This window comes from Sceloporus undulatus, chromosome 1 (assembly GCF_019175285.1).
Source record: "Sceloporus undulatus isolate JIND9_A2432 ecotype Alabama chromosome 1, SceUnd_v1.1, whole genome shotgun sequence".
Classification (NCBI taxonomy): Eukaryota; Metazoa; Chordata; class Lepidosauria; order Squamata; family Phrynosomatidae; genus Sceloporus; species Sceloporus undulatus.
The window spans coordinates 213,621,726-213,646,940 of NC_056522.1; the positions used below are offsets into that span (position 1 = coordinate 213,621,726).

At 38.2% G+C, this 25,215-nt stretch overlaps 1 protein-coding gene across 2 annotated transcripts in view; it reads left to right on the forward strand.

The window, feature by feature from the left end:
- The first annotated feature begins 175 nt into the window (after positions 1–175).
- The window catches only part of FIGN (fidgetin, microtubule severing factor), a 167,437-nt gene continuing 142,397 nt past the window's right edge, over positions 176–25,215 (forward strand). For both annotated transcript variants that reach the window (XM_042446127.1, XM_042446129.1), the window contains exons 1-2: positions 176–300; positions 2,261–2,470. In XM_042446127.1, coding sequence (XP_042302061.1) covers positions 2,446–2,470 — 25 coding nt within the window. In that variant the 5' untranslated portion in view covers positions 176–300; positions 2,261–2,445. The remainder of the gene's footprint in view (positions 301–2,260; positions 2,471–25,215) is intronic.

Consider the following 25,215-nt stretch of genomic DNA (forward strand, 5'->3'; position numbering starts at 1 on the left):
GTCGCTCTCTCCGTCCTGTCCCTCGGTAGTGAAAGTGATTTGAATTGGCTCGGGGGGCTTGCGCAGGGTCGCCCTGCGCTGCTGCTGCTGCCTGGCTGCCTGCATGCGGAGCACGCCAGGCAGCGCAGCTGTGGGGTTTTTCCAACATGGCAGGAGAAGAGGCTGCAGCCCGGCTCTCCGCCTCCTCTTCCTCCTCTTCCCAAAACTTGGAATGATTTCAAAGCCTCGCTTCCCCCAAAACCAGCAAAAGAGAGGAGAGGAAAGGAGGCAGCCGCCTCTCGCCACCAAACCAACCTCCAGGTAAGCCCCTGCTCCAGCGCCTGGCTGGCTTCCTAGCACTAGCATTATATGATTATGATTATGATTATGATTATGATGATGTTATTATTTTCCTCCTTCCCTCTCCCTTCTTTCTCTGGGGGTGAAGCTCGCCTATGAGTTTCTTTCTTTCTTTCTTTCTTTTCCTCCTCTTCTGTTTTTTAAACACCCCGTATCCCGCCCTGTCTCTTTCCTTCTGCGCGTGGCTTGGAAAAACTAGAAAGCACCCCTCGGGCTTGGGAATGGCCTCCCTCCCTCTTCCCTCGATGGGGACATAGCTATGGAGGCAGAGAGAGCCATGGAGAGAGAGAGAGAGAGAGAGAGAGGGCATATCCCGGCCTGGTTTGTTTATGATTTCTCGCCCTCTGAGCGCCGGGGGGAAAGTAAAGCCGCTGGGGGGGAAAAAGCACAACACTGGCGTGTTTTTGCCTCCTCGTTCCCCCCTTTCCCCCCTTTTAATAATCATTTATTGAAAAACAACAACAATAGCAAGGCAGAGAAAGAGTTGAAGGCTGTGGGATGGATGGTTTCCTTCCTCCATCCTCCACCGCCATCCACTCTCACTGAAGAGACTTTGGGTATTTTCAACTTCCAGGCAAAGCAGTGGCCAAGAGGCCACCGAAGTATGTGTTTACATTTGTGTGTGTGTCTCACACACACACACACACACTTTACATATAATATATAGTGTGTATGTATGTATGTATATGGTGTATACACACAACTTTATATATACTTTATGTAGTGTGTTTAAATATATATGTATATACACACACATTATATATATATATATATATATATATATATATAAACTTTATATAGTATATATACTTTATAGTGTATATATATATATATGTGTGTGTGTGTGTTATACACACACTTTATATTTACACTCTCTATATATATGATATACACACACAACCACCCTCCCTCAATCCTCAATAAGGAGAGGCAGGATATAAAGAAATTTATTATTATTTACTTTATATAGTATATATACTTTATAGTGTGTATATGTATGGATATATGGTATATACACACACTTTATATATGCTTTTTATAGTATATATACATGTATATGTATGTGGTATACACACACTTTATGTATATACTTTATATAATATATATATATTATAGTGTGTGTGTATATATATGTATGTTAGACACACACACTTTATGTATACTTTATATAGTGTGTGTGTGTACATATATATATGTATTTATGTATATGTTATGCACACACACTTTATATATACTTTATATAGTATATATGCTTTCTATATAGTGTGTGTATATATGTGTGTGTATATATATGTTATACATACACACTTTATATATACTTTATATATATATATATATATTGTGTGTATATATATACCATATATAGTTTATATGTAATATATAGTTCATTATATATATATATATACACACACACTATAAACACACACATACCCTATGTACGTGTATGTATGTATATGCGCACACACGCACACACACTGTACACACTAACTTTTAAGCAAATGAGTGCAAAGAAGGGAGAGGAGGAAGATGGAGAAAGTTAGGAATAGATCTCAGGGTCTTGGTTAAAGGAGGGGGGCGTGAATATGTCAGGGAAGGCGATGCAGTAAAATGTAAGCACAGCATCCTGAGGGGGGGGGGTCCCAGCATGGTGGGCGTATTGTTGGCTAGAAAGGGAGAGAAAGATGTATAATTTAATGGTATATACAATCCACTGATCCTATTACTATCCTCCCTGGAGCTCTTGTTATTTTCAATGGGAAGTGAGTGAAATTGACGTGGACTTGTATTGGTGGTCATGTGTTCGCTCTTCTCTCCCTCTCTCTTTTTCTCTCTCCTCCTCCCCCCCTTTTCTTTCTTCTCTTGTGATCTGAGATCCCCCTTTTTGTTGATGTTGCTTTCCCACTTAATTATATGCATATAGGTTAAATGAATACCTGACGAAAGGGCCCACGTTTCAAGGCAGTGACATTTGATAGCTGAGAGGAAAAGTGGCTTTAATGAAAAGCAAGCTTTGGAATTCCTGCTCCTAAGACGAAGAAGAGGAGGAGGAGGAAAGAGAAGAAGAAGAAAAATCCTATTCAGCTTTTTTTGTGCTGCTAGCAAGAAATGATCAGTAGCACCAGTGTTTATGGTATGTCTGCTTTGGAATCTACTTCCTCTTTCTCCTTTCCATGCTTTTAAATTTTTTGTTGTTGTACTTTAGATGGTAATTTTGAAAAGAGCATGATGAGAATCTCTGAAGGCTTTGCATGTGGATACAGATAGAGATAAATGTTTGATGTCAGCAATGAATGCTTCAACTGTATAAATAAGCCATTGTGTGTATGAGTGTGCGCGATCATATTTGTTTCTGACTCCTGCTTTGATTGTGGTGTTACTTTTGTTCTCCAATGTACAACCTTAAGTTGCATGTTACTGGCAGTGGACTGTGTACACTTGCACAGTATGTAAATTAGTAAACTCACGGATTGTAAAAAGGGGAGGGGGACAACATGCCCACACCTCTGTCAGCCCCCACGGCTAATATTTCCTTTTTCATCTCCTAGTAGAAATAATGGCTATTTTTTCCTATAATCTTCTCCATCCATTGTGGTTTTAACTTAGGGTACAAGAACATGATTTTTTAACCTGAGTAGAAAAAAACAGAATTTTTAGCCTTCCTTGTCAGCCTCCACTTTTAATAATAGCCTGTATGTTTTTCCGCGCTCTCTCTCTTTTTCCATATGGCTGCTTGTCATTGCTGTCTTGCCACAGTTCAAGGATCAGGTGCTTGGAACATACTTTTTAAAAAACGATTGCAAAGAGACTCAATTCTGTTTTATTTTAATGGTGGGGGAGTGGGCAGGGGTTTGTCAGCGAGTCTCCTGAAATGGAGCAGGGGGAGATTTCAACTTTGATTTTTCTCCCCCAGCTTGCCCAGGTCCAAGATGTGGGAGCCCAGAGAATGGTTAACAGGAGAGTTGTGTTTTGCACAGAAACATGCAGACAAAAATTAGGAATTTCCTGGGACTGGGTAAGATAGGGAATAGATTGGCTCCTCATAGCCTGGGGCAGAAACAAATTAAGGGCAGAGCAAAAACTCATGGCCAGCGGTGATGCTGCTACAGGGAGGGGGGAGGGGGAGGCTCGGTCTTGGGGCCGAGAGATCCTGGATCCTTTGGATCAGTGTAAACCTGAATTCAAAGTAAAGCTTGAGAACACTTCTCCAATGTGCACTCTTAGACTGATGCTCGGAGGTGCCTTTTTGTGCATCTCCAAAGTAACCCCAAGCCGCTGGTTACAATAGGAATTACTGAATTTTTTTTTCTTTTTTGCATTTGTAACTTGTTGACTTTGAGGCGATCAATACTTGCGACTGTTTATTTTAGATGCACATAATTTGCCCTGAGACATGTTTTAAAGGGGGAGGGGACAAGAGCAGAAAAGACATGGCTTTCTCTCTCTCTCTCTCTCTCCCCCAACCCCCCTTTTCTTTCCTAGAGCTGTTGGAGCGAATGTGATTGCCAGATGGGAGATTTCCCTCTGTGATGTTAAAGCTGTAATATATATTCACAGCAGATTGGACCTGCTGCTTGTGATGAGGATATTACATTTATAAATTTTAAATCGGGAATTGGATAGTGTGCTGAGGGCTGAAATTGGATGGCGTGGATGGTGGCCACTGTTTAAATTCAATTCCTGAATGATGGTGGTGGTGGTAGTGATGATAATTTTAACAGTAGTAATATACAATAATCATGGCTGGGCTACTCTGCTTTGTACATTGTGTGGCCTTCATCCCCCACTCTGTCCCAGTGTGTTCCTTCTCCTCCTTGCCTCCACCTCATCTTACCTTTTCCTTATAGGATACATTGGCTAAGAGAGTTTTTGAAATGGGCCTATTTTTCTGGGGTGGGAGAGAAAAAAAAATGAGGAAATAAAAACAGAAGTAGGATCAGTTTGGCATGCAGTTTATAAAGCAAAAACACAGTGGAGTGGTGGTTGTCTGCTTATGTGCCTAGTCATTGTTTCGGCTGGATTTTATTTTATTTTGTCCAAAGAGGTGGCCTGTCAGTGATAGAATCCTGAAATTTTGCTGGAGTGTAGCAGGGAGTTACACTATGGCAGATCTGCTGGTGCAAATTAAAAGTATGTTGAGATCAGGAAATGAAAGCTACTGTGTCTCTTCTGAAGAAGTCATTTATCAAGCGGAACATCTATCAAGGAGCCACTTGTCACAATGAAGTGCCAAAAAATAAAGGAAAGGCAAAAAAGTTAGAACTAAGTTGGGAAAGCTGCTTTTTGAAGTGACACCCCTTTCTCCTCCTGAGTAAAAAAATAACAACAATTGTATAAATCTCCTGGGAAGGAGTAGAAGAAAATAGGACTGATTTAGCTGGTATTTTGCTTTTTGATTAAAATCTGTTTCTGAGTGACAAACCCAGATCTTGGTTTTGGTTGTTGTGATTCTATATTGCACCACATAGAGAGGCATTGATATTCATCATATAGCCACAGATGTTGACTGTCAGATGCATCACTCTGTTAAGCGTGTGTGTGTGTGTGTATATATATATATATTTGCAGAGGATACTGACTACGCTATTTTTAGGGTTCATAGCTGAGACATTTCTATGCTTCCCGGGTGTTACATCATCAGGCATGTGTTTGATTTGGAACATTGGATGACATAAAACCATCTTTTAAGTTGTTTTCCAAGTAGTGGTTGAAAGATTTAGACTGGAGCAGAATCTCAGTATTCTGACCCTGAGGAAACATCTGTACTCTGTGGTATTTGTCATAACTTCTCTGTCGTGGAATTCTTTTACCATCATTAATACGTATGGCAAGAAACTGGCACAGCTTTACACCAATCTGGAGGCCCCCTTTAAAGAACACATCCTTCTTTATAGTTTCACTTTGACAAGTGCACAAACCAGGAATTATTACTGTAAGCAGTTGTGTCACAGGCAGGATACACAGCTACAGACAATTCAGGTCAGAAAAACCTTTTTATAACTAGCGTGCTGTGTGCAGTGAGCTTTAGAGAACTGCACTGTATATGGAGGTTTTGCTGGACCCTTCAGGGAAGTCCTTAGTTTTCTTTATTATACTGCTTTTTATTAACATGGGAAGGAGCTGTTTCTTGAAACAGAATTGTATTTGGACTTTGTCGCTGAGAAATTATTTACCATTTGTGGCCATTTGCTAGGTGAGACAAACAAAAATATGTAATAAGAATTTAAGTGATTTCTTTTTTATGAAAGCAAATGATCAAGTCTAATAGAGTGATTACAGTGTGATAAAGTGTTGTTTGGTGGTTCTAAAAGGACGCAGTTACTATACAAGGCTTTTGTGTCTGGTTATCATCCCTTCCATCCACCTGGCCACCCGGCCACCCAAGAAAACAAATTATACTATGATAACCAGCTGCAAGACAGGGGGAAGTGAGTTGTGTGTCATTGGGGTAGCCTACAAGAAGGTGTTTACTGCAGGACTATAAGCAATGGCTTCATGTTCTCTTCCAGAAAACATAGTAGAGCATAGAAAGAATGGCAGCTACAGCCCCCCTTCCATCACCCCTCCCCAAATCAATAAACTGATACATCAAGGAACTTTTCTCCAACTCCTTTCTGATGGCAGACGTTTGGCATGAAATCTCGATTGCCAATATCTTTGAGTGCAAGTTGCCCCAAATATAATTCTGTAAGCATCCTTCAGTGAGAATGAAATTATGTTTGTGTTCTGATGCTAACCATGCTTGTAATTGTGAAAGTTTATTTCATCATTTTTAATGGTTGAAGCTTCTCTCTCTCTCTCGCTTTCTCCTTCTCCTCCCCTCCAGTACCCCACCCCAGTCATGTATAGTTTTTTGGCAGTAGGATTTGATAGCTTAGAAATGCAACTGTTTATTTTGTGTAAAAATGCTACAAGAAGTAGATGTTTTGGGGCATGTGTTTTATGTGTGCTTTTAAAATATTGCTTTGGGGCAAATGATCATTCCAGTTTGTGTGCACACGGTTGTCAATTAGTTAGCTCTGTTGTGCATGCAAGAAGTATTTGGATGTAATGACTGATCTTCCCGCAGTCTTAATCATCAATTAATCAGCTAATCTGCTTGTTTAGGAGTCATTTTAATGATACAAAATCAGCATGATAGCTGTACGTAGGAAACTCTGTTGCATGTTGTTTTTAATCCGCTAGTCTAATCTAGTGTTATTAGAGCCAATAAAAGGAAATTCCAGGCTCTTTGACCTCAATTAATATGTACCTTTATAAAAACTAAACTTTATATTGTGTAACTGGACAGAAAGGGATATATTTAGTGACAGAATGTTTATCTAATTAATTGGAATTTCATCATGATTATTGATGGAGGAGAATTGTTACATGAGCATTTTGTGAAGTAATGTAGCATTTTTACTGTCAGTAAACATGATAAGACTGTTTCATTGTCATATCTACCTCATCTCTTCTCCCTTGCCCTTGCCGTTAGTAAACAAATGTAAAAATAAATGGAAATGTTTTGAGTGAACCGGTCAGACTTTAATTTATTGTTTTTTATAATGCAAGTCAAGCAAAATGATGCATGACGATGATAATTACAACAACAATAATAGAATTATTAACTTTGAACCTATTGATTTATTTACAGCTGCTGTTAAATCAACATAGTTCTTTTGACTTGATAGATGCCATAGCAGTCATTTGCATCTAGATAGTAGGCTCACTTGAACAGAAAACACAGCAAGTATATTCAAAGTGCCACCCTCCCTCTGCCCGTCCACTTCCAATTATGTTTTGTTAGATCAAATATGGGGAATTTTTTATTATATTGTTATGTGTATATTTACAAAAATATATCCTTCTGTCTACAAGGGTGCTTACGCCTTTTTACATGTGCATAGGATTTTATTTTGTAGCAAATCCACCTCCTACCTCATGTAAAACCATGATTCTATATTAGGTTTATGGTTACAGAGGGTTTGGAACTTTTAAAAAATCTTGAAGTGCTTGAAGTGAAAACTGACCTGACTTCTGAGAAAGAGTGTTTGTAGGAACTCACTGGTGTTAGTGGGGTAGGACAGGGATGGGAATAGTCTGGAGTATTCTTATTGCAAGAGTAATGCTAGCCATACCTACTCAGAAGAAAATCCATTTGACTCAAATATAGCTCATTTCTTGCTGAGTCTTCAATTGTCCCATTGCTCCTAGCATTAAGCATTATTATTTCTTCAAGGTGTCAGTTCCATGCCAGAGTTCACATTTCTCTGCAGCATGTGATTTACTTATTGCAAATCAAAAGAGTGTGTAAAACCTCTTTGAGATACATTTTGGAACATGTAAAAATACCTATGTGTACATGTGTGTGTTACATGAAGTTTTAAGGGAGACTGTGAAATGCTCTTGTGGATATATGGAAGCAGCCTAATTTTAAAAAAAGAAAAAAACTTTGCAACTTATGTCTTTTAAAAATAATAACAACAGGAAGCCGGATATAGGCAAAAAATGGCCCTTGGTATAGCCAGCTCAATGCATACTAACAGTTTGATTTTGTGAGGATAATTTGCTCATCTATGAAAGCTAAACTTTTGAAAAGGACAAATTATGATTACATGTGTCAGTCTGTCAGAGGAGGGACTCCACATCTGAAAGGGCTTGTAGGCTTTGTTTCCTAGATGTACAATAGCAAAGATATAATATACCTGTTGATTACTCAGTGGCAATAAAAATCTCTTAGAATGAATCTGGTCTCAATAGAAATTATTAATAGAAATTGTGTAAGGGAAAAAAACCAGTGGAACTCAAAGGAAGAATTATTGTAATACACCATCCTGTTTTAATGCAAACCACATATTATCTGTATCCTCCTAATTTCATGCAGGCAACCGACAACAAGGCATTATAGTAACAATGCTAGTCACCTTTTTATTCTGGCAATGTCAGTAATGGTTCCTGTCAGATGCTTCATGGCAGCACATTTTCTCTCAAGGCTAAGTTTTATTTAAAGTGAAAAATGGTTTTTATTTTGAAGAGCTGAAGTAAAAACACAGTTTTTTTCTCTTTAGTAAAACTAGGTTTTTCAAGAGTACTTCAGAAATAATCTTGCTACTACTGTGTTTCATGTTTCTTTCTGTTAAACAATTAGAAGTCATATGAGTATATTACTGAAGCATATTGCCTTAAAGCAGCCTGTTAACTGTGAATTAACTGTATGCTTTTGGTTGCCGTAGAATGACATACTGTAACTCCAGAACCATAAAATATGATTACACAAAGACATCAGTACTTTTTTCAATACAGCAATACCGTATATAATTTCTTTTGTGATTCTGGTGAATCTTTATGTAGCTTTTGTGCAAATGTTTTACTTAACTGAGCTCACATGTGCAAATTCATACTTTAAAACTAACAGTGCCTTCAAAGTAAGAGATGTTCTTTCTGATTCATGTTCTAAATGGGCAAATGCAGTTTGAGAAATGGCTTATTGTTGAATGGCAGTATGTTTTCCCCATGCTTTGCATGGATAAGGGTGTTAGCTGGTTGCGGCAGGATCCATGTTCCAACTTCTTGTGCAACTGCCAGACTAGGATTCTTAGTCTCTTAGGAATTCTGACATATGTTTAAATTTTCCTTTTGTGCATCTTTGTAAGATTATCTGTATACAAAAGTACTTTTTTTTAGGAAAACCTGAGACCAGCGCTGGTAGTGGGAGAAGAGAAAAGCTTAAATTTTCTACAGTTGTTTCCTTAAATTAAATTCACTGCAATTATATGCAAGTTACCAGTGTGTAGAACAGCAACCCTAGTTGTCTCATGATGATTGTGCATTAAGTTTGGGACCTGTATCTATGTTTTGAGGTGATGAAGATAAATGGTTCAGCTGTAATCTAAATCAGTTTAAAACAAACAAACAAAAAACCTTGTGAGTTTGTTTACTTGCAGTGGGCTGAGGCATCCAATTCCAGATGTGTACATAACAGACTTTTATTCCCCCTCCCCATTTATGTTTGCCTATAATTCTTAAATTTTAAAGGCAGACAAGCCGGCAGGCAGGAACTGAGATGCTGCAACTGCCTGAATGCTTCTTTGGAAGTAAGTTTTACTTTTGAGTAAACACACCTGTGAACAGGAGGCATGTGTGCTAAGATTTCCCCCAGTACTTCTGACTCTCATGAAACTATTAGTGCTGCTGTGGAAGTAGGTGGTGACAGCTGTGCTTAGGGATGTGAGGAAACCGTTAAGTGCTGTAACATTAACCTTTTCAGTCTGTCTCATGCAAAGTGTGAACTTAGTTTTGTTAGGATGTGCAGCAACAATTGCCTCAGCCCTCTGCTCTTCCATGCTCTCATTACCTTTCTTCACTGTTCTGATTACTTCTTGCCTCCCTGTGTTGACATGGAGAAACTCATAAAGTCGCTACTGTGCATGAATAAGGTTGGAAGACTGATATAAGGCAGTACATTTTGATACCTAAAACAAATTTAAAAATCAAGCATCCTTTTCAAGTCATAACTGAGGCACCCAGTAAGGTTCAGCCATGATGTATCTGAGCACACTTGAAGGGGTGCCATTTATTTTCAAAAGAAATTTCTGCCGCCATGAATGGCTCCATCATAGAGCGAGGGATATCAAAAGAGCTCAGAAAAGCAACAATATTCTTTCATGTTCTCGAGTACTCAGACACTTAGGAGATTGTTTCCAAAAAGGGGAAAGAATTGATCCTATTTTGAATACCTTGTTGTTGACATTTGCGAGCCATAGTCCATATCAAGAGCTATAAAAATTAAATTTCTGATCCATTGGGCTCATAATATGAATACAAATACTCATCTGGCGTATGCACCTGTGAACCATGTAGAGAATGTGGCTAGAAAACAAAACCACTGCCACAAAGGATGGGGAGTTTAAATATTTGATTACTATATCCATATTACAGTTTCTTTTTTACTTTATATAGCTGCTCAGATTTTTCATGACAGATACTGTAGATATGGAGAGTTTACTCGGCTACAAGTCTCATTACATTCAGTTGGGCTTATTTGTAAGTTAAATGTGTGTAGAAGTCACAAAGGCTGCAGTCCTAGAAACAATTACTTCCAAGTAAATCGTGCTGAATTCAGTGTAAACTTTCTGTGGAAGATGTTGATAGAGTGGGGTTGTAATAGGTGTCACCTAATTACCCCCCTCCTTCCAATGTCCCTTTAACAGTAGCCGGACTCCATAGGAATCAAGCAGATAGAGGTTTTCCAATGACTTTATCTTCCTTTCAGTAAAACTGCTTGCTTTCTATATTCAGCTGCTTTTTCAAGATGTAGAAACAGGACTATAAGAAAAAAAAATGGCAACCCAGTTGGAACTTCAAAGTCATTATTGTTAAGAAAAGAAGATATTGAGTGGGCACTGCCATCCAAGAAAATATAGGAATTCCTTGAATGAGATTGTTCCCAAAACTGGAAAAGCCACTTTTTGTACTACAAATCTCAGGATCCCTAACCAGCATTCTGGGAGTTGTAGTACAAAATCTCTAGAGGAACTTTAGAGGAACAAAAAGAATCATGAAATACTTTATTTAGTATGAGAACTGAGCTTGACATATAGGTGACATATCGGTGAAATATAGGTATCTGCTGGGGCTTGGTTCCAGGACCCCTCTATAGATACCAAAATCTCTGGATCTGCATGTTCCATTATATACAGTGGTGCAGTAAAATGGTGTACCTTATATAAATTTGCAAGATCTAGGTTTGTATTTTGCATTTTTGCAGGGGGAGGGGGGATATTTTCAAGCCATGGATGATGGAATCCATGGATGCAGAATCCGTGGGTATGGAGGGCTGACTACATTATGGTCCATTTAAAAAAAAATCACTCATCAAGTGTATTTTCCCTTCAGACACAGAAATATTTGTGCCATAATTGTCTTCAAAACATTGATAATTTAAATCTGCATTTTTCGAAAAACAACAACCCTCTACTTTGGCAAAGATGCCTGTCCATGAACATTGTTGGGATTACTCCAGAGTAAGTGATCTGAGTGCAGAAGCTTATTGAAGCAAATCTATATTTGAAATGGCTAATGAAGAAATGAAAGAACAAGAAACATCTTGTGATCTTTGTTTCATTAACCCCATTACTTTGAACTGTTGCTAATTATATGCCAATCTGTGGTGTGTGCTGCAAAATATATACAGTGTAAAGCTTTCTCCTGTTTCTTTTTTTCTTTGTTACACTTTCATCAATCCTGCTAAATTCCTTTACTGCTACAGTGCCTGGACTGAACTGGCTCATTATCTCTATGTAAAAAGCTAGAGAGTGAAGAGCACTTGTAATTCAGGTTGCTTGCAGCTGGGAGGGGTTCAGATGTGTGGCAGCATCTGTGTTTGTTGCTTGTACTCACCACGTTTTGAGAGAAACTTCTTAAAGATCTGATTGTTGGCTGTTGTTTTTCCCCAAGTTCTGTTAAGTAGAAAAGACTGGGAAACCTGAAGGATTCAAAAATATCCTGAATGACAAACTAGCTCATGGTGACCCACACTGGAATGTTTCAGGAAAGATGATCTGGTTTGGAATGCAAGCTTTCTAAGATTTCCAAACTTGTCTTTCTGTTCATGTTACTTGACATTGTTTCAGCTGTTCTTGATGACAATTACTTGGACAATTTTTTGAGTGGTACAGCTCTTCTTGTGATGCACATCCATGTGTGTTTGAAATATTGTTGAAATGGCATTCTTCACCTTGTGCACGCAAGCACCAGAATTATTAATGTGTTTAATTCACTCAGTTCTTTTTTAACATTGGCTTTCCTTCAAGGAAGATGGGATGATGTACACGGTATTCCAACAAGTTTGGTGTGGTGAATATGATGGTCAGTTTTGAGGACTTGAACTCAAGTTTCTCAGTTTCTAGTCTAACCACTAAACTTATTAATATTAGCTGCTCTGTGTCCCAGTCCTGGGAAAAGAGCGGGAAATAAATAAATAAATAAATATGCCCTAGAAAAATAAGGTGGGTGATTGAATCTTACAGGCATCTTTTCCCACAGCATACTGCTCCAAGTTTAGGAGTTGCCCTTTCCTAATCAGCTATGTGTAGAGAGCTGTATGCCTCTTAATAGCATACATATTGGAATGGCTGGTACGGGTATTTAGGCCTTTTTTCTTTTTTACTCCTATGTGCCTTGTATAGCTTAATGGATTTATTGGTTGCACAGGTATCTAAAGAACTGAGGATTTACCCCCTTGCAAACTGGTGTTGCCAGGTTTTCAAAATAGCAATAAGGGAGAGTTGAAATCCATGACATGCAGGATTGACAACTAGGAAACAGCTGTTAACAAGTTTGTGTTCTACCTAAATATCAAATGAAACTATAAATTTCCATTAACTTAGCCATGTGTAAAATTAGCATATTATCTATATTAATAAATTACAAGATGCATATGTTTCTGTTTTTATGAAGGGCCCACAGTCATTTACACACACACACACACACACAGACACACACACATACACACACACGTTGTTTTTGTTGTTGTTGTTGTTGTGTGCCTTCAAGTCTTATCTGACATAGATTTTCTTGAACTGAGAGTGTGTGACTTGCCCAAGGTCACCCAGTGGGGTTCTATGGCCAAGGAAAGAATGGAATCCTGATCGCTAGAGTCCAAGTCCTATGCTCAAAACACTAAAACAATGGTTTTCACAACTTTTTTACCTTTGTGACCCCTTGACAGATGTCACACTGTCTCTCAATGCAGATGCACCCCCTTACTCAGTGCAGTATATGAATAAAAATATTTTGTTTCTTCAGTGTGTATATTTTCATTTGCACTTCAGATGTGTTCATATTTTAATATTTTATAAAGAAATAACATTGTTACAAACACAACACATTTACGTAGTTAAATAAATTCAATATTTAACTCAACACGTGTAAATTTGCTTGTCGGCCCCCTTGTGGGTCCTGACCCACAGTTTGAGAATCACTGCACTATACTATGCTGGCTCATTCCATGTGTGTGTGTGTGCATACACACACACACACACACACATATATAGAGGCAACATATTATGGCTATATAAAAGGAAAAGCTTTCCAGCCTTCAAAAAGAATACATCATTTATAATAACAGACACCTACCAGATCTATAAGGGACAAGCTTTTTGGATCTAAAATAAGAGATACCTGGCAATCACACAGGTGACCCATATCTGATCAGAGGATGTGTTTTTGAGGAAACAATTGATTTTGTTTGTGTGTTAGAGTGTTCTGTATCTAGCTGCTATAAACTGTGTTCTAGCTTTCCTTTAACAAAATCTGAATTCAAGCATTGTTTCTGATTTTGATAATTTGACTTGAGTGGTGAAATATGTGAAATGTCAGGGACATCTACAGAGTGACATTTTTAAATGTTTATGATGTTCCTACAATGCCTGTCCAAACTGTAGCTTTAATCTGTCAACTTCAAAGTATCCCAACAACCCATGCTATTAAAACAGTAATGCTTCTTAAATGGGAGCAGTTTCATTTCTATCATTTGCTATTACTTCAGCTCACATCTTTACAGTCATGATACTTCTTTGTTTGATTTCATATTATTTTAAAGTTAGGAGACTTTGAATTGTAACCTGATGATATGATGATGGTGGTGATGATGATGAATTGCTAGGGAGCTATGCTGGTGTTCATACAAAAATTTCTACAGGAATTAAACAATTGCATTTTTTTAAAAATAGAAATGTCTTGTTTGCAAGCATTTCACAGCTAATTATGCACGTAGCCATGCAATTTTACTTTATTTACCCCCAGTTTTAAACACTTCAGGATGCAATTTTCTTAATTAGTCTATGTCATACTAACACATTCTAAACCCTTCTGATGGCACATTATTACCCATCCACCATAACTAGCTATTGTTACAGACTTTGCAATAGGAGAGTTACACAAAAGAAGGCATTCTTTTCAAGGGGATTTAGGCTCCTTTTCTCAGCAATTCTTTTTTATTCTAGATTATCATTTAACTGCCCAATAATCCCATGCATGTTAATTTAGAAGCAAGTCCTGTCCGGCAGTTTATTGGAGCTTATTTTCAAGGAAGTATTTGTGCAATTGCAGCCTCGATTTGAGATGAGGAGTGAACTTATTATTGGCTGGTTTAATTATGCTTAAAAGTGTCATGTAGCTGAAATGGCTGGGGAATGTAATCCAGCACATGGCAGAGTTGTTCACCTTCATAAGGAACAACAGCTTCCTTTTGCCTTTTAACAGTGGTGTGAAAGGATATATTTCAGCACATGCATTTCTCCCTTTTGCTTCTGTCACTGGCTTGTGGAGCGCTGGAAGTTTTAAAGGGGTGAGATGCGTAAACTGGCAATCCTGCTGCCCCTGACAGTGCTATTCTGTGCTCCAAAACTTTCTGTTTCAAATGGATTTGATGAAAATGAAATGTGCTCCGTTAGAAAAATCCACGCTGGGAATCTTCTTCGATATAACTGATGAAACTGCTATGGCAATTGTGTTTGTCCCAAATCAAGTTATATTTACCATACGAGATTCATTTGGGAAATTCTTGCTTCTACATTAATTTTTGCAGGAGATACTGGAAGCAAAAGGGCAACATAAATCTTTTGAATCTCAGCTCAAAATGAACTTTAATAGAGATAACACACATACATGCAAGCACGCAGCAAGACATGCCACGTGAAGTAAAGTTAAGTGGTCAGGTTGGTAGGGGCAAGCTATATACAAAGGGTAGGCATCTGGGAGATGAGCCTAATTACTCTTTCCCCCTCAATTAATTATCCCTGCAAATATTTGAACAGAACACTCAGCTGCAGTTATACAAATATTTATTGATTGTTGTTAATATAGCCATCATTTTAGACTATCCAGAGGGTTAAATGGATATGGGAGAATGGTTTTTAAACTCCTCCTCTATCTATGGAAAATAAAATAAGATGCTGTCCAGTTGAAAGGAACATTTATCATGGCCTGAAACAAGCCCTTTGCCTTATTCACTTTACTAAATCAAGCAATATATTCTTCTCACACTCTTCTGTTCTAGACCCAGTATGGTAGACTGTCAGACTGAGACTAGGAAGACCCAGGTTCAAATCTGCTTTCGTTCACGAAGCTCCCTAGAATCATGGCCAGTCATTACCTCTAAACCTGACTTACTTACAGGTTTGTTTGAATCATAGAATGAGTAGGTGGTTGAACATGCACAGCGTGTTGAACCTCTTAGAGGAAACATTGGATCGAAATGAAACAAAGGGCAAAAATCCAGTACTGGCTGCATGTCCAGTTTTATAATCCCAATATTGTGTTTATTGTGCCTTCCATATTGCCTGTGCATAAAAAAAGTCTTACATTTTAAAATGTGGATTTGCTTAGTATTACCCAGAATTGTATAGCTTGGTGTTATCATTTTTGATTCTTTTAGCAATACTAGTAGTGCTTTAAATTCTTGTATTTTCTTTTCTTTTCTGGTGGCACATAATGGTTGAGATCCTACATTGGCTCATAAGCTCTTCCTGCATAGTTCGGCATCCTTTCCCCTACCCTGGCAGCCATCAAGCCCTGGTGTGGGCAGCAGCAGCAGCAATTCAGATCATGAAGTAGCAGCTGGACCCACCTCAGTGGGAAGAAATGATGGTGCACTCATGGATAGACTGCAGTCTCTTAAAATTCCCCTGCCAGTTCAGATCAGTGGTTTCTTTCTGGTCTGAATTACCTGGCCATTTCCCTCTCCACCCATAAGAAAGTGCAGTAACAGCTCCTCCCAGGGCTTGAAGTTCTGGGGAGAGTTTTTGGGACAGAGCACAAGGGCAAGAGTATAGCTCTCTGCACCCTGTAGAAAAAGGGACCTAGATATGTGTAAGCCATACTTATGCATACACGTGTGAGGAAAGGTTGAAGGAACTGGGCATATTCAGCTTGAGGGCGAGAAGACTGAGGGGTGACATGATTGCACTCTTTAAATACCTCAAGGGCTGTCACAGAGAGGAGGGGACAGGCCTATTCTCTGCTGCCCCAGAGGGCAGGACCAGGCCTAATGGTTTTAAGTTACTGGAGAATAGATTTCAGTTGAACATTACAAGGAACGTCTTGACAGTTAGAGTGGTTTAGCAATGGAACCAATTGCCCAGAGAGGTGATGTGGTCTTCCTCTGTGGACATCTTCAAAAAAAGGCTGGGTAGCTCTGCTCAGGATGCTTTAGTTAGAGATCCTGCACTGAGCAGAGGGTTGGACATAATGGCCTATGCGGCCCCTTTCAACTCTATGATTTTATGTCACTAACAGGATGCTAGATGGTCAGATAAGAAGAGTATTCTCCTATTTAATAATGTTCAGCTTCTCATTATATGGAGGACATGACACTCTCCATATGTTTTCCTTTACCTCAAACCAGTATGGCCAGTGCTTGTGCTGGTTATGGATGACAGAACATGTACTGGAGAGTGCCAAGTTGCAGTAGGAAGTATATTATCAGAAAGAGAGACAGAATGCATGCACACATAATTTTGTTCATGCATAGTTGTGGTGTAATTACCATAATGTATATATACAGTGGGCCCTTGATATCTGCTGGGGTTTAGTTCCATTGATAACAAAATCCATGAATGCTCAAGTCCCATTATATACAATAGTGTAATTAAATGGTGCCCATTATATCCATTCAGCTCTTTCCATCTATAGACTTGCCATCTGTGGATTTGAGCTGATGGCCCCACCCCATTCATCCCAATGGCGCTGCATGCACACATGTTCCAGTGCAGTTGTAAACAACAGGACTTGAATTCCTGCATTTTTTGTCATCCGTTGGAGGATGGGTCCAGAATGTAAACCCCACAGATATGAAGGGCGAACTGTAAAATAGCAAAATCAAGATTTGCTTTTGGGATATAATATTTCCAAGCTATGGATAGTTGAACAATAGATAAAGAATCCGTGGATATCTAGGGACAACTGTACAGTGGTACCCCGGGATACGAATGCGCCGCCTTACGAAATTTCCGGGTTACGAAAAAAAATCAATTAAAAAAACTGTTCCGGGTTACGAAGGTTATTTCGGGTTACGAAAGAAATTTTTGGTGCTTTTCGGCGCTTTTTCGCACCAAATCGCGGCTTTCGCTATTAGCGCCTATGGGGTTTCGGCTTGCGAAAGCTTTTCGGGTTACGAAAGCGGCGGCAGAACGAATTAATTTCGTAACCCGGGGTACCTCTGTAGTTTGTATGCAATTTGCATTAATGTATAGATGACAGAAAATACATATGATGAATGTTGACTTCAAAGTTGATCTGTGCTGTCCTTTGATGTGAGCTGACTACATGAAAACTCTGAGCGCATGGACTTGCACTGTCTGTGGTGGTCAAGTGCTGACGCCAGAATAAAAGCAGTTCAGCTCTTGGCACATCTTCGTAAAGGAATGGTTGTTTGTTATGGTATTCTAAAAGTTCTGTCCTGTACCTGTTGGCTTGGCATGATTACGTCTTTGGGGTTATAGTGATACATGCTTTCCAATTTGCTCTATTTATCATTTGTTTGGTTTAAGTGGGTGGCTCCATTGGTTGTTTTCATGTTGCCTTTCTGTATAATCATATAGGCAGTTACACTCAAATGTAGCTTGAATGAAAAACCTGAAACAATGAATCATTAATGTAACCAGTTTACCAAATGTAAAACTAGGGTTTTTAAAATCTATTTTTTAGTTGCTTTGGGATTGGAGTAGCCCAATTCTGCGACAGGGAGGACAAGAAACATATTAGTTAAAACATACTCTCCATAAACTGGGATTCTGAGGTCACACTGTATCTTTCTAGGCCACACGTGTGCCCTAGGAAGATGCCTACTGTGGTGTAATTCAGCTGAGCTTGTAATGTATTTTGAAAGTGACTGGTAGAAATCATACTTTTATAAAAAGTGTGTAGAAATTGTTAATGAGGACATCTGTGTGTAAACAATGCTTGTTGTCATCCTGTACCTCTGTTGTATTGTTTGCAGTGGAGTTTCCTGAAAGTGTCACATAGGAATACCTTGAAAATATATTGTTGCTGCTTTTAGACAGCAAGGAGACATACTTAAACTTCCCTTCAGATAACAGATAACAAGAATTTTACAAATATATTCTTTCCTTGTTAACATATGTACAAACATATTATGATATATGGATATATGGAGCCCTGGTGGTGCACTGGTTAAATGTTGGTACTGCGGATATTCAGTCACAAGGTTGTGAGTTGAACCCCAGGCAGGCCTCTAGGTTCCACTCAGCCTTGCATCCTTCTGTAGGTCACTAAAATGAGGAGTACTCAGCTTGTTGGGAGCAGTTAGCTTATACACTGTAAACTGCTTAGGGAGTGCTTAAATGTACTTGCTATATAGCTGTAATGGCACATGCCATTTGAAACGTTAGAAGAGATCTGTTATCATGTTCCAGTTTATGGTTCTCTGGAAATAGATATTTCACTAAAACTGCACTTGTGTGATAGATGCACTGTACTGAGAGTTGAGATTTTAACTTCTGTTATATGGTTTTAAAATTGTTTTTAATCTTCTTCATTTTTAACTTAGCCATTTTCCTTGTGTTTGAAGGTATATTTCCCAGTAAATTCAGTAAACTCCCTCATTGTGCCAAAAGAAAAGATGAAAATTAGCCATTATGCTTAAAGAAAATTTTTGCAACACCCTGAGAAAATCCTCATCTTTGGACTTTAGCAAACCTTCTGGGTTTAGCAGCTGTAGACAACCACTGAGAATGCTCCTCGTGTGGAATGCACTTCCATCTGGTAATCTAACACCTTTAAGCCATTAAAATTTCCAAGATAAGTTTGATCAGTTGTGATTAAAGTTTTACTGAAATTTTGAATTCAGAATAGTTGTAGTCTTTTGCTTGTATGAAGTGTGTGGTAAGTTGGAGAATATGCTTCTCTCAACCTTTGCTCTCCTAGGTATCTAGAAGCCGCAAATGAGGCAGAGGTTTTGATACATGCGTCATTGAACAGGGTAGTGCTAAAGAAATTAGCAGTGCAACAGACAGATCAGTGTTTATTTCAAAGACACTCACAAACACATACACATCTGTGTACAGTCCATATGTTAATGGAGAATATATATTTTAAAAGAGGATGGGGGAGATGTCCCTGCTGAAGGGGTCTATTAATGCTGCATGATGTGCCAAAAAGTTAATTAGGGAAGAATTTTAAGGGTCCAGGAGGTGCTGAAATTAAATGTAGGTTGGTAGTGAACAATGGAAATTAAAAATGTTCATCTAAAATACATTTTTTCTAGCTTCACTGCCATTAAGATAATACTGTACCACTCTCCCTGTTACAGTAATTCCTTCAAGCACAGGTCTTTCAAACTGTCTGTTTGTTTCTATTTATCAGTGATTTCTTTCTCCAAGGATATTGTTTCTTATTTTTTTCTTACATGAAACATGTAAAGCCAATCTAACAGACAATCTACACACCTGACCTGACAATCCAGTAAGATTTGCAGTAGAACTTAAGTAGCACTTTACCCAGAACTTGGAATAATGGACAGATAAACTATATATGCTCAACTATAAGTTGACCTCGTTAATAAGTTGAGGGCCAAAATTATGGATTTTGATATGATCCATGGATAAGTCAAGGGAAAAGCCTAGGGCATGTAACAGGATCTAAATGATGAAGCAAGAGAAAACAATACAGAAAAAAAGCTTAAAAAATTCAAGCAGGCATACCTGTGCTCCTACTTGGTTGGGTGGGGTGGGGTGTCAGTGCTGCCAGAACAGATTATGCTCATATCTTTCATCAGGCATGGTTCCTTTTTAAAAATAAGACTTAAACTACAGTACTTACATTGACCCATGGATATATCTACTCAGTTTTTGGGGGTCAATTTTTTCCGTCTTTCTACACTTATACATGAGTATATACAGTAACTTTTCCAAACTGCAGTTCCCAGAATCTACTAGCCAGCATCACCAAGAGGTTCCACATTGCCATTAAGACCAATAGATGTAACCACCAAGAATTTATATCACCTACTTTTTAAATAACATCCTATCTGCAGATCATCACTTGCATCCACACGTAAAAGCAAGTGATAGCTGTTTTTATATAATGTCTGAATCCCTTTGTCATAGCATTTGTAAAACAGGTCTACATAGGCTCTTTGCATGCAACACAGTCTTTAGGGCGGGGCAGAATAAATGTAAAGACTGTAAGTCCTGTGTACATCTACTTTAAATTCTTCTCAGTTTTATCAATTTTATTGAAGAACGAACATGTATATGTCCAGCCTGTTTCTGGAAGATTACGTGGATCTAGCCCTCATTCTTACCCTGAATGCATTTTTAGGTCCTATCTATACACATTCACTTTGCAGCAAAGGAAGTCTTACCTGACTTGAGAATAATTGTGGATCTAAAAATACGTGCCGATGTTTACACTCAGATTCAGTCTGCAGGGCACTTGTTATAGAAATTTGTAAATGTAGATTTAATTCAATTTTTTGTCTTCTTGAAATGAAAATTCAGTTATTCAGAAAAGACATCTGTGATGATGATCCACACTTGATACCAAAACAGAATTCAACACATCTTCAACACATATAGAATTCCTGCTACACTACTAGTGTCAATATGCCTTAAAAACATCTCTTTCTATTCACACTACACAATTATTGCAATTTGATTCCACTTTAACAGCCATGGAGCACCCTATGAAATCCTAAGATTTGTAGCTTGGAGAGGGACTAAAATTCACTTAAATAATTGGTGATGTATTACTGTTTGTTTTTTTTAAAGGTAGGCCTCTCAATTTAAAATTCTATGTTTAATTAATTTTAGTGTTAGCACACTATATTTTAATATAGTACTGGTGTGCCACCCAGAAAACTGTTATGGTGCAGCTATATCATTACTGGGAAGGATAAATAAATGAAATGGGGCTCAGTTTACAGGGAAGTGTGTTTAGACTACTTGTGAGAGCTTATGGTCTTCTGATGTAGAGGCCACTGGAAATTGCTTCCACGTGGTGGCAGGAGTAGTTCTTAAATGCACAAACAGTTTTCCACTTGGTCCGAATGAAGAGTATGACATTCTGTAGAGCTTTAAACCACCTTGGTGGTGGTAAAATAATTATATTTGCAGGGAAGGGCTGACTGTCTACATCTGAAACCCATGGCCACTACTCTCATGTCAGTTTTGTTGCAGTGGCATGTTCCTGAACTTTGTCCAAAGTTGCTGGATACCAGCCCATCCCTCCCTGTGCATAAACAACAACATTTTGTTAGTGGGAAAATACATCTCTTTCACATCAAATGAGGCTGTTCCTGGCCAAACACCTTGCATTATATATCAGCTTTCTCATGGCTGTTAAGAAGAGGTTGTGTTTTTATCTTGTTTATGCCTTTTTGTGTGGTTTTCTGTCCCTTTTTGGGTGTGTGTGTGTGTTAAAATTATTTAGAAGACTTTTATTCACCACATTTAGAGTAAAGTTCATTCTCTTTAAAAAGAAGAAGAAGCTGCTGCTATAGTTTTGTAGGTTGGGTGCTGGAAAAGAACTTGTCCCCATCCATTGCTTGATTATCTAGAAAATTCCAAAGTGATCTCTTGGATCCCTTCCAACAGTGAGATTCTGTTAATGTTGCTATATGCAGTAGTAGGCAGGGATGCATTATTAAATTCTCTTTAAGCCTTTGGATTAAGCCCAGAGGTACAATATATACTTGCCACTGCAACCACTCTTGAGAATATAAGTAGATATATTATTCTGGTTCCTTGCAAACAACTCTTCACTCTTCTTCTAGATAGCTTTTTTTGCCCTTGTCCTCAGAATATGAAATATTTATTTGCTGTACACTCTTAGATATTCTGAATTGATTATTGGGAGATGTTTTTGTGGCTAAGGTTTGCAGATTCGTATGTTAGCAGAGACAATGCAGCTGTTCTAGTAATTGAAGGATTGTGGTTTGTTTAACTGTGGACCAGTGGTGTTGGCATAGAAGTAATCCTGTAGTTGTATCCATGTAATTGTGTCTTTCAAAAATTACTGGAAAAGCAATATTAACATAGAAATCAGAAGCACTGGTACTGTTGTTGAAGGATGTATCAATTACATTTTGTGCAAGACAGGGAGGAAGGGGCGCCTTGAAGCAAAGGAGAACAATACCAAAAAAAAAAAAAAAATCCTTACAAAATTCAAGCAGACATACCTGCTTGTGCTCATATCTGGTTGGATGGAAGAGGGGTCAGTGCTTCCATGAAAGATTGTGCTCTTATCTTTCATCAGGGATGGTTCCTTTTCAAAAATAAGAGTTAAACGTCAGTACTTACTTTGACCCGTGGATAAAGTCGACTCAATTTTTTGGATCAAAATTTTGTCTAAAATTTCTATACTTATATATAAGTGTGTGTGTGTGTATATTGAATGATTCTCTTGATAGATTGTTTTTTAGATTTTATATAATTTGTATTTTGCATTTTATCTATTTTATGAGATGTTGTAATGGTTTTATTGGTCTGTAAACTGCTTTGATCTAAGGAAAAGCGGTATACAAATAAAATTTATTATTATTATTATTATTATTATTATTATTATTATATACAGTAACCTTTCCAGATTGCAGTTCCCAGAATCCAGTAGCCAGAATCAGCGATAGGTTCCACATTGCCATTATGACCAATAGATATAACCACCAAGAATTTACATCACCCATTTTGAATAACATCCAATTTGCAGATAATGCATGGATGTACATTTTTACCATAGTTTCCACAATTCTATTGTCTCTGACAACAAGCATTCCTTCTAATATATTTTTATCTAGTCTGTATCATAAAAACAGGAGTATTCTTACAGAAAGTGCTTTTTTGTCATTCCAAGTGTTACTTCCTTCTCCTCTGTGAGTAGTTGGAAGGTATGGATTTAATATGTGAACTCTTGGTAATACATTGAGAAGGATACATAGAGCAATGGGATCCTAGTTCCAGGAATGTAGCTAGGATTTTAGGAAGGGGGAGGGGGGTCCAGACTAAGTGCCACCATTATAATGGGGCTTGGGTGCGGTGGCGCAGCAGCACACACCATTCATTTTTCTAATGTAAGGGGGGGTCGGACCCCAAGAACCCCCCCCTTGGCTACGTCCCTGCTAGTTCTCATGCATACATACAAAGACCACATTTTTTGCCTTTATAGGAGAGATGGGCCATAGACATCTAAACAGTTTAGCTGTGGTGGAGTGGAGTCTGAGAAGAACTGGACATCATTTCAGTTCAGTGGACATTCCCCCTCCCCCCAAAAAATTATATTGGAGCACACTATTTTTATTATATAACATATCAGTCTAAACCCTGTTGTTACTCCTGACTAGAGCAGACCCACTGAATCAGTGGGATTTATTGACTCACTATTCAACAACTGATTGAATGGGTATACTCTAATTAGAAATAACCCACAGGGTGCGAGTCATCTTGTTTCAGCTAGTGTCTGGTCAAGTAGTTGCTATATACTGGATACTGGATTTCAAATACCTGAAGGAACATGTCTCTCTATAGCAGCCTCTCCATGCCTGAAGATCTTCTGTGTAGGAGTTACTCAAAGTATCATCCAGACATCATGTATTAACAAGAAAGATGTCCTTCTCTGTTCTGTTTGTGGTAAATGTTCCACAGAGAAGTGTGATTGGTACCAGTTTTACTATACCTTTGGTGCCAGGTTTCTTTGCTTTTTAGGTTTAGCAGGATAGTTTGTCCTTTTATGTTTTATTGCCTTTAAAAAGAAAATCATGCCTATATTTTGCTTTGTTGTGCATTAAAGGTATGAGGCCATTTATAGGAGGGTGTTTATCTCTCATTTCACACATTGCTGTGATATCTCTAGATGAAGGGTGGCTTTAAAATACTACTGCTGACCTGACCTTTGGTTGGAGAGAATGAATGACAAGCACCAGAATAACAAAGCTTTACCAGAAGGTGCATATTTTGCTTGTTGTGAGAATGTTAGTTTGAACTTTGATGCAAAGTAATGATAGGTCTAGTTTGGACCAATGTGAATATATTGATCTTACTTACTGGTGAACCTAGAGCCTATCATTCAAATGCATTTTAGGAAGAAAAGGAGTTCAGACAAAGGTGGTGCATTCTTATGTTTTCCCCACACTTTGTTTTAATAGGAAGGGGCCATGCTTTTTTGTTTTTCTAATACTTGGGTACATTTTCTACCTCACATTGGAGATGTTGCACACAAGGGCAAGTTGTATGCACATGGCTATGTGCAAAAATACTGTGTTCAATTAAGAAAAGATGCTTGGTGACAGAATTAAAGTTTCAGAAGCTTTTTCTTTTAAAACAAATGTTGAATCTTTGCCCTAATGAACACAGATATTCTTTTCACCCCACCCAGGTTCAGTTATTGTGTAACTATATGGTAGCAATTGAGATACTCACTTAATACATGCTCTCCACATTTTTTTTGCATTCTTCTGTGTACTTCCTATTGTTTGGCTTGAAGAATCCTACTCAAAGAAGATGAAAACAGAGCATTACCAATATGGCTCTCATACTCGAAGAAAGCCAGGATACAAATAAAATTAATAGAAATTAGGATTAATTAACAATGACCATGTCTTATAAATACTATTGTTGTGTCTCAGTACTTTAGTCCTGATAAGATTTAGCATCTTCCAACTAAATGATTAGCTGTAGGTTCAGGGAAATCCAAAGAAATTGTTCCAGTCAACATATGGAGCTCACAGCTAGCATACAAGTTGTATTTGCTGCAAGTGTAGACCATTTTAGAAAACCAGACAGCAAAATCCATGGTCATGGCAATCAGGAAAGGGACACTTATGCGGGAAAAAAACTGAACACTTCCACTATGCTTTCATTAATTTTTCTAGAGCATCTGTCT